This window comes from Scomber scombrus, chromosome 16 (genome assembly GCF_963691925.1).
Source record: "Scomber scombrus chromosome 16, fScoSco1.1, whole genome shotgun sequence".
NCBI classification, from domain to species: Eukaryota; Metazoa; Chordata; class Actinopteri; order Scombriformes; family Scombridae; genus Scomber; species Scomber scombrus.
In genome coordinates, this window is record NC_084985.1 from 6,438,962 (window position 1) to 6,450,226 (window position 11,265).

At 41.2% G+C, this 11,265-nt stretch overlaps 1 protein-coding gene across 2 annotated transcripts in view; it reads left to right on the top strand.

Moving 5' to 3' along the window:
* erf (Ets2 repressor factor) overlaps positions 1 to 6,713 on the top strand; it is a 45,286-nt gene extending 38,573 nt beyond the window's left edge. For both annotated transcript variants that reach the window (XM_062436567.1, XM_062436568.1), the window contains exons 4-5: positions 2,569 to 3,440; positions 3,867 to 6,713. In XM_062436567.1, the coding sequence (XP_062292551.1) occupies positions 2,569 to 3,440; positions 3,867 to 4,484 (1,490 nt within the window). In that variant the 3' untranslated portion in view covers positions 4,485 to 6,713. The remainder of the gene's footprint in view (positions 1 to 2,568; positions 3,441 to 3,866) is intronic.
* The last annotated feature ends 4,552 nt before the right edge of the window (positions 6,714 to 11,265 follow it).

The window sequence follows — 11,265 nt, forward strand, 5'->3', positions numbered from 1 at the left end:
CGTTTTATTTCTATTTTTGTAAACTGTGGATCACATTAGGGAAAGTCTGACCAAAAGAAATGTGTATATGGTGTTTTTACAGCTCTCAAATGTAACAAAATGGGTAAAATTTGACCCTGAACAGTGTCTAAGGGTTAAAGTGGTCTAGGCAGAGAGTTTAGTAGTTGAAATTATTAACTTATTATTAGAGATTGTCCACATTTGAAGAAGTCATTTTGGTTTTTAAACATTCGCACCGCCTCACCTCCTCTTCTTTTAGTCCTGATGACGTCCCTCAGCAACCGAAATGTATTTACAGTCAATAAAAATAATGAAATCACACTTACCATCAGGACATGTTGAAAGGACTATTAGCTCATGGACAGATGAAAGGTTTTTGGCCTTCATGGACCTGTGGATTTGAAGTGTCTGAATATGACTATGAGGATAAATGCAGCTGTAAATTACGACAAAAAATACCCACAAAGCATCTTTTTTTATATAGATGGATACTTTATTGATCCTTTTTTGGGAGATTTCTTGGCTAAAATACCCCAACATTGTACTAATATAACAAAATACTTGGTGTGCAAAAAAAGTGCCAGAAAAAGCTCCGCCGACACCATGACTAGCAGACACCTGGAGAACTAGCTTTTATTTTAATACTGTTCACTTGTTAGAGAAAAATAGGCGAGTTAGATGCTGTTTCACTCAGATTATGCAGCTGCACAGGGAGCCAATAATAATCGCTTATTATTGACAGTTGCATCATTAGCAACAGCAAAAAAAGACCCAAAGAAATGTTGATAACTAAGATTATTCAGTTGTTTAAAGACTTAAACCAGTTCATGTGCCAAAAACAGCTGACTTAGGTTCATATGTAGAGCAGTACATACATAGTACATCATATATAACCAAATATTATTCATATGATTTAGATTAAATCTCGATTTTCGGCTGAAAATGTTCGACTTGATACCATCGTAGTCGTAGTAGAACAAATCGTCCTCTAAAGACATCAGTGTGCCACGTACCAGTTTATCCCTCTCCTCTCCCTCCCTCCGAAAAAAAAGCCGTCTCCCGTTCTGGTCCCGGCCACCCAGTGTAAACACAGCCCATATGGAGCGTTGGATACTGGGTGACATAAGTGCAGCACCAAACTTTAATTATAGCCTCCGTGTGATGTGGCCCACACACTGACATGTTGTGATATGATGGTTTCATACGATGGTTACACACACACATGCCCACGTCAATCTGGATTGATACGCAAACACAGACTCTCACAAGCGTACACGCTAGATCATACTCTCCTCTTGTCGTTGCTGCTGACACACATGGCTGTGAGATGTGCGCTTTTTAGAAAGAGAGAGAGAGAGACACACACACACACACACACACACACACACACACACACACACACAGAGCGGCACTGGAAAAAACAGAGGAACCCAACCCATGTTTGTAATGGCAGTAAGAGCGACTTTTCCAGTATTTAATTCTGGCACGTGCACGGATGCCAAGAATTTATTGCAGTGCCACAGTCTCCCTGGCAGAAGAGAGAGAGAGAGAGAAAGAAAGAAAGAAAGAAAGGGAGGGAGGGGTTGAAAGAGAAGGGAACTTGTGGCTTTGTGTAACCCAGTGTTTTCTTTCTGTGTGCCTGTGACCCTCTGGGTAAAATCATTGGGAGTTATGGGAGACATGTGACCTCTCATTAGTTAAGTTTCCCCTTTTTCTCTTTAGTTTAAAGGGTCAGTTTGGAAATTTAAATATATATTTATATAAAAACATTGTCTTACTTATTTAGGTCTAGTAGAAAAGTGTTTCAAGATGTCTTCCTGCACAATAAATACAACAGAAGTGAATGGTATTTATTTTCTAGTGCTCACATTTATAGTCAGAAACAGTAATCCACACTGTTATATCACTGTTAAAGCACATAAATCGTCCATTTAAAAACTTGACAGCATGCTCTGTGGATTATAATGAGCAACAGGGACACGGATTCTGCAAAATAGACGTTGGTTTTAACTCTTATATACTGTTCAGGGTCAAATTTGGCCCGTTTTTACACTTGACAGCTGTAAAAACACCATATACACATTTCTTTGAGCTGAACCTTTCCTAATGTGACTCAAAGTATACACAAATGGAAATAACTCTTTTTTTTAACATTTTTGTGCAACTGATGTTCTATTCTCTATATGCAAATGTACAAATATGACTTATGTTTATTAGGTTTTTTTGGTGTGGAGACTAATTATGAGCCAAAACAGGATACAGGATAGTATGTAAGGATTTAAATGTCATATTTTATGTGAAACTTTAAAGTTTGATGAGATTCTTATTGTTATTTTTCTTGTCAGCAAATCCAACAACTTCAAGTATTGTTAATGCAGCCAAAATTTGATACAGTTAGATATCCTTCTGTGCCGTACACCTCCTATTTTTATGTTAAACCTTCCTGCAGCTAGAAACACTCACTACAGAACTTAAAGTGTGTTAATCCGCAGCTGAAAATAGTCCCCAACAGTTTCACAATTGTCTCCATTTTATATTTAACTAACTCATCCCTTCTCTCCCTCTCAGGTCGAGGTGTTCCCCAAAGTGCCCCTCCTGTGCCCAGCGGAGGCACCCACTTCCGCTTCCCCCCTTCCACGCCTTCAGATGTCCTCTCATCCAGCGAGGAGCTGCGCAGCCCGGGCATGTTCAGCAGCGTCGCCCGCCGCATGGCACGCGGCTCCGTCAGCGACTGCAGCGACGGCACCTCCACCAACTCGGAGCTAGAAGAGGCCGTCGGTGCGGAGGAAAGAGGCGTCGGGCCTGATAGAGGCTTCAGGGGTCTGCTGCCCCCCCGCCTGCCTCATGATTCTCTTTTCAGGGTGTACGGCGGAGGCCCTAACCCAGCAGGGCTCCCCAGACCGGGCCACAGAGTCCACCCAGATCCTATGTCCCCATTCCCCGTCTCCCCCCTGCCTGGCCCCGGAGGTCTACTGGGCCCGACTCTGTCCCCAGCCCTCTCCATGACCCCTACCCCCCACATGTCCTACACCCCCTCCCCGTCCCTGTCCTCTCCCATGTTGGGCTCCCACTTCTCCTTCAACACGGAGGATATGAAGCACTACCTGCAGGCCCACACCCAGTCCGTCTACAACTACCACCTCAGCCCCAGAGCTTTCCTCCACTACCCCAACATTATCATCCCTCAGCCCCACCGCCCGACTCCGGAGAAGCCGGCCGCCCACCACCTCCACAGCCTCTCTCATTCGCTGAGCCAGCAGGCAGCAGACAGGGAGGAGGGGCAGCAGCACCCGTCGCCGTTCAAGTTCAAACTGCAGCCGCCACCACTCGGGCGCAAGCAGAAGGACACAGGGAGCTCACTGGCTGCTTCCTCTTCCTCCAGTCAGTCCTCCTTGTTTACAGGATCTCTCAACTTGGCTGCAGGGCCGCCGAAAATCAAGGTGAGACATCTGACAAGCAGTATGTAGCGTCTCTACGTAGTTCATGCTGCAGTTATGCCTTTAAAAAAAAAGAAGCATGGCCAGTAGAGCTTGGCGATATGGGCAAAATCAAATATCACGGTGTTTGGAATGATTATCGGTGCTTTCATAAAGTATTTACACAATGAGATTTGTACCAGTAATGTGGATATAATGACTAAATGGATAAAGGCAGATAATAGAACAGTCTGATAAGCTCAGAAAATGACATTTTTACTGTAATGCAGCCTTTAAAAGCAGGAAATGACACTTATTCCATATCAGGATATTCAAAATCTAAGACGATATCTATAAAATATCACGTTATATTGATTTATTGCCCAGCTCTAGTGGCCAGACTCTTAAGTAAAGCGTGTGCTCATGTTGTTATTTATTCTTCCTCTCCAGGTGGAGCCCATATCAGACATTGAGTCAGAAGAGGAGGTGGAGGTGACCGACATAAGTGAGGAAGATGAGATGAATCACAACGAGGGTGGCATCTTCACCCCGACGGCTCTCCACCATCGTCATCAGTTCAACAACCATTACCAAGCTAACGGCACCAGCATCAGCCCGTCTGCCCCTCCGCCGCACGGCAACCCCGAGGAAGACCCCGACGATGACGAGGAGGTCTTCAAGACACCCGCCACTCCCAGCAGCGCTAGCCTCGCCTTCCCGCTCATCAACCTGAAGAGCGAGCCGGGTCAGGCGGCGCCCATCAGCCCCGGAGGCACGCGCTGCATCCCGCTCAAACTCCGCTTTAAACGCCGCTGGAGCGAAGACCAGAAGATGGAGGCGGACGGAGAAAGGGAAGAGGCCGAGGATAAGAAAGTGAGGGCCGAGGGAGAGGAGGGAGGAGAGGCGGAGGGGAAGAGAGGAGGGGAGGTGGAGAACGGCGGCGGAGGAGGAGGAGGAAGAGGCGTGATTTTGGGGTTGATGCTGCCACCACCTCCCACCCAGCGCAGGGCGAGCTCCGAGCTGCAGAGAGCTACGGCACAGCTGTCTCTGGAAAACACTGGCTGCTGAGCTTCACACACACACACACACACACACACACACACACACAGGGGATCCTACTTAGATACAAAGCACACACCTCTGGGAGTCTTGTTAACAGATTTATTAGTTTTATATAGACCATAATGCCTTTGTGGGTTCTCAGCGGCAGTACTGACTAAAGCAGGTTTTCACTCTTGACGTAAGAGAAAGAGCTTGATTAGAAAACCAGCTGATGAGCTTAAACACTCTGATCTTACTCTCGAGTGTGTGTTTGAACACATTCATGCATCATATGTATGAAATTGTGCTTTTTGTGCGTTAATTAAAGGAGTTATTGGACACTTTTTACTGACCTCACAGCCCCACCAGCTCCTTTAATTACTCCACAGAAACCAGATTTATTCCTACATATGTTACATTTATATGCTCACAACAAGCTAAATAAAGTCATTATGATCTATGTAAAAAAAACCTAAAACATACATGTGCCTGTGTTAGCCTCTAGTGTGCTGCAAGGTATGAACACAGCAGACAGTCTAGAGTCTCTCTGCTGTGACTTAAAACACTAAAAAATTAACCAAACTTAGCCTGTATAGAAACTTTTGTCCCTTTTTAAAAAAAAGTTAGAGCCCTTTTTTAAAGAGGGAGCGTATTCTTAATATCGCCTTAGGAATTGCACACTGCCTTTTTTCCTTTTTTTTTTTTTTTAAATGCCTCCTCACCCTCATAGTGCCAGTAAGCCTGCCAGGGGATTGCCTCACAATCACACCTGTGCCCAGATTGTGTCTTTTTTTTTGAAAATGGGATTAGATGTGGATTTTTGTTCACAAAGGCGGCCTGAATTGTACAGTAAAGTAAAAAAAAAAATGAAATGCATTTTAATGAATCTCACCCACTCCAATCCTGGCTCTCTTTTTTTTTTCTCCCCCTCCTTTTTGTCAGACATATCCTGATGTTACTAAAAAAATAAAGATAAAATAAAAAATACAAAAAAAAACAGCCCTGATAGAGATTACAGAAGTGCCTCTCTTGTCTGCAACCCATCACCATGCAGTCGTTTACAAGATGAAGGGGGCGACGAGCTTAAAAAAAAAAAAGAAAAAAAGAGCCTCAGACACAGATTCAGATTCACTGATGGATCTTAAAAGACTGAAGAGGGATTTTTTTTTTTTTACCCCCCCTCTTTTCTCAAAGAGGTGATTAGAAAGAACTCTCCAATCACAGTCTTTTCTCCAGGAAGCAACTCGGACACTATGAGACTGCATCAGGGCCAGACTGAGTGGGACTCTTCATCCTCAGCTCCTTCACTACAGTGTATAAAGACGTATAATGAAACAAGGGGTGGACTTGTACATCTTCTTTTTTTTTTTTTTGAGAACTTAAGCCCCGAGGAGGAGGAGAGAGAAGAACTGACTTTGACCTCTCTTGACCTGCATCGATGTTTGTTAACCAGCGAATTGAATCGGACGCAGAGGTTCCTACCCGCCTCTACTGTACAGCTTAAAACTCAAAAACCCAACCCCTGGGGGTCTCTTTAAAAAGGAACGCTCCAGATCTTTCCTCTCCTTTTTCTGTCTTCTTCTGCCGTTCGCTGAGGAGATGAGGAGGAAGCAACAGCAGCAGCAGCAACCAGCAAGGCTGTAATTACACACACACGCACACACACACATACAGACGTTCGTTTTCTGGATGTGTGTGGACACGAAGCCAGGCCTCAACTGAGTGAAACTGTCACAGATACAGAGCAGTGTTCTCAGCTATTAGTGTCCGCAGGGTGACTTCGCACAATCTTTAAAGGGGGTTAGAGGGGTTTTTTGTTTGTTTTTTTGGTGGTTTGAGGGCATTCTTAGTGTTCTTTTTTTTTTTTCTCCCTCAAACGTTAAGATCAACGGCTCTCTTCTGCATTCCCCTCGTGTTTAAAAGACTGTGTTCTTTCTGTTAAAGGACACTCGTGCCTCTTAAGGACGTGGACAGTATTTTAGGGCATTTTGCAGTGATCTGAGGGCTTTTTTTTTCTTCTTCTTCTTTTTGGAGATAATAGCTGAATCTGTTCATGTGATTTTTTTTTTTCTTTTTTCTGAGAAGCAACAATTGAAGCAAACTGATTTGTCAAAGAGGGGAGAGGGAGAAAGAGAGAGAGAGCAGGAACCATGTAATGAATGTCAAACATCAAGCTTAACTCAGGCAAATCTTCACTGAGATATTAAGAAACAACTTATTTTTATGACATTTTATTCATAATAGTTTTAAAAGTGTTTTTTTTAAAAAAAAGACATTGCGCCCATTTTAATGAACTATTCCAAATAAGACTGTGCCTTTTTTTAACAAAAAGTCCCTGATTTAACCCCCCCCGACACAGCTAAACGTTTTATCACACACACACACACACACACACACACATATGCCTTCTGTTTTTGTTTTGTTTTTATAAAAGAGATACAGAATAAGTAAATCTACACATATATATTTTATTCAAATATATATTGAATTCAAATATTATATTTCAATATGGTCATTTGATACAAATCAGGAAAAAAAATCCTACTATTTTTAAAGGTAAAAAAAGATATGTATATATTCTAATGGGGCATATTATTATTACCAGTTATAATTCAAGCCTTTGCCTTCTCACCCTTGCCTTCTCTTGACCGTTGAGCTGCAATGACCAAGCCCGTCGGTATCAGAGTTTTATATTTATATTGTAAAAAAAGAAAAAAGAAAAAGAAAAAAAAAACACACAACATAAACAAACAACAGTTATTGTGTATTCAGGGGGGACGGAGGGAGGGAGGGTGTGACAGGACAAATGAGTAAGCGTGAACACTTAACCAGACCTGGGTCCAAACTGTATTTACCTAGTTAGTCGGCGTGTTTGTTTTATAAAATTCGCTGCAGTCAAATCAGCCCGGGTGGGGTTTACCACATTTCGGGGGGGGGGGGGGTTTAAGAACAGAACAGTCTGTGCCACACAAAGGTAAATTAAGTTCACTTTGTAAACATGTTGGCTCTCCTAACTTTGCGCTGCCTGGTTAAAAAAAACAAAAAACAACCCGCCTGGAAACTAAACTCCTAAATTATTTGCAGCCGCTGTTTGACCCAGATCTGTTTAAACACACAAAAAAAAGTGGAGGCGCAGGTCGTAACGGGGGACTCGGTAAAGTGACTCTGGCATGTTTAGAGCAGGCGGATTCTGATTGGGCGACACAGATGTGGAGCAGCAGGTTTGCGTCACCTCTCAAGGACCACAGCTGGTGATACGGTGGCTGGACTTTGGTTGGAGCGTGGACTGTGGACTCGAGCGTGTGTGTGTGTGTGTGTGTGTGTGTATAGGCTGGTCTGAACCCTGCCCATACACACACACACACACACACACACACACACACACACACACACTCACTCTCCTGGTTACAGTGAAGCTTTACTGTGGCTAGTATAAAGGGAAACATGACATCACACGTGACATCAAGCGCCCCCACAGTCTCTCTGGAATAGACGGCATAACCATAGAAACTACACACACACTTTCTCACACACACACACACACACACACACATACACACACAGAGAAAGAGAGGAAATGGCATCACAAAACCTCAGAGTGGAGTGGAGAGAGAGGGACTTCCCATAATCTGACTCGCCTGTTCTGTGCTCGGTGTGTGTACGTGCTCCGGTGTGTGTAAATGTGCGGTTTGTAAGGTTATGCCAGCTACGCGCACACACACACACACATGCACACACACACACACAGAAAGTGAATCAACCAGCTCCAGTCTGCGTCTTTAACGTACACACTGTCCTTTTGAACTGCTCCTTTTTTCTCCACCAGACACACGAAAACTTAACATACATCTCTCCCTCTATGTGCTTTAACTGGCTTTTAACTTCTATCAGCATCCCTCTCTTTTATTTAAATAAAAAAGGGGGTCAAACTTACTTTTTGTCCTTTTTTTGAGACAAAACGGCCAGAAAAAAGCACTTTAGGGAACTTTAAAGCGAGATGTAGCCCAGTTAAGTTTAAAGGTGTCTGATGAAGATGAATAAACATGTCCACTTTTACCCGAACTGTTACACCTGCGCCTCCTCCTCACCTGTCGTGGCTTCAGTAAAAACACACACACACACACACACACACACACACAAAAAAAAAGAAAAACAAGAGAATAACTGTTTCCCCCGCCGGGTTGATACTTTCACCCCTTTTTATTTCTCATCGATGCTATTCTTCTCATTTTCTTCTGTATTTTTTCCAGACATATTACTGTTACTCTTGTAATTATTATATTATTAACATGATTATTTTGTACACTTTGTCACGGCCCGGCCTCTTCTCCATGAATTTCTGGTTTTCTGTGAATTTGTCCCCCTTTTTTTTTTTCCTTTTTTGTTCCAGTTTGCACTCTTTCCCCCCATGAGCTTCAGTGCAGTCTTCTTTTTTCTTTCTTTTTTAAAACTTACGCTTATTTTTTTTTTAAACCATGGACAAGAGGAGGGTCACATAATCCCCACATGATATACAGCAGGGGGGGAATCTATTGTTTTCATTTTCTTTTTTGGATGTTGTATATATATTTTTTTTCATTTTGGAGGATTCTGTAAGAAAAAAAAGAGCATTGTACTGTTTAACCATTGTATTATTTGAAACGCGTTCCCCCTTGTCCTCTATTTCGGTCGTCTCCGTCTCTCCTCTCATGTCCACCTGAGCGGTGAGCTGTCACTCCACAGGAGAGACGGAGACTCTTGTTTGTATCATGGAGGAAGCACCTGTACTTCTGTTTCTCTTCTATCTGTTCATCTTCATTTGTAATTAAACAATAATCAGGGTTCATTAAAAAAGGTAAAAAATGGAATGTCGGTTTTTGTCTTGTTTCTCTTCCACTCACTGATTTACCTTCTCTCTTTTCATCGAGCTTCATTTGAGAATAATTTCACCAATCAAGAGTTAAAGTTGGAATAATTTACCAAGAACTGTTTTGAAAGTTATTTTTAGGATGTAAGTCGATTAATTCACCACTTTGGTTCAGACTGAATCGCTCATTTCAAGGTGCGTCCTAAATGTGATGCTTCCTATGTTTAACCAGGATTGGGAAGGTTACTTTAGAAATATAATAGGTTACAGATTATAGTTACCCTATTTAAAATGTCCTAAGTAATGTAACTATTTCAGTTATTTAATCAGAGTAATGTAACTTATTACATTTGATTACTAACCAATGTTTTCAGTTATTAGGGTAAATGTTCCCATTAAGCACCAAAATCTAAGTTCAGGTGTTACCATGGATACTGACATGATTTATAAGGGAGATCATTTCTCATAAAGCAACATTTATCTCATTTGAAAATGTTCATTAGTTCATGTAGCCTCAACCACAGAAATAATGATAAAAGCAGAATCACTCGGCTACTTCCCACTTCATAACATCACGTCCTCAAAAACACAAAACAAACTCAAAAATCAGCACTGACATATACATTTAATGTCACACTAAATACAGCAAACTGATCGTCCATGTCAAATCACTTCAACCAATAATCAGGACTGTGAAGGTTACTTTGGAAGTGTATTATGTTACAGATTAGTAGTTACTCTATTTAAAATGTAATATGTAATGTAACTATTTCAATGGCTTAATCAGAGTAATGTAACTTATTACATTTGATTACTTGTTGATGACTTTTTTCTAATGAATGTTTTCAGCTGTTAGGGTAAGTGTTAAACTCCAAAATCTAAGTTCAGGTGTTTTTCATGGATACTGACATGATTTATAAGGGAGATCATTTCTTATAAAGCGACATTTATCTCTCATTTGAAAATGTATTCATTAGTTCATGTAGATTGTGGAAAAAAGTCAAAAGTCTGGCATGGGCTTAATTGGTACTGTGACACCATTTAAGCTCACGTCATGATTTATTTACAAAATATAGAAAAATATTGTTTTCAGAGAATTAAAAACAGCCATATATGTATTCAGTAACATGTTAAATATTTAAGGAATTAGGAAAAAAAACCCTCCTCAGCAAAATGTTAAAGGTCTGACTTCAGATGTAACCTCCTTTGTAATCATCAACATTTTCATAAGTAACTTAAATATAATAATAAATTATATTACGTACATGTACCTAGTTACTCTCCAACACTGAGTTTAAGTCTCACAATAATGATCGACTTATTGTACAATAACGTAATTATCAGCATCATCACGTCTATACATCGACATATGGTATGATACATGGACATGACCTTTGACCTCAGTATTGCCACACTTCACATTAGCACCTAAGAGGCTATTCATGTCCTGAGTGGAGACTGCAGAAGAACTAAAGGTAAATAAATCTGTCCCCAAACATAATGGCAGTCTGAGTAGCACCCACTCTCCAATCCCAACCTCCTGCTCCGCTTTGCATTATTATGCTATTATATCATCATTATATCAGTGGTATAAAAATGATCTTCTAATGACAATAATATCGTTTATCGTGATTATATGTCGACAATATGTCGTCCAACGAGTAGTTACAGTGACAAACCTAATCTATATCTCAACAATGGGTGGATATGAGTTTTCAATTAGTGCCAATATAAAGTCAAAATGTGCCAAGTAGTTTATTTTATGACCAAATATTTACTAAACTAATGATATCACTCATAAGTAATTAGTGTTTACTGCTAATTAGCTCACATTATTACACTCATTAGCTTGCAAAACACTGAACTACAATGATGATGGTGAACTTTACAGCTGCTAAATATCCGCATGTTGACATTGTCATAATGAATATATTGGCACGGCGACGTTAACCTTTAGCTCAG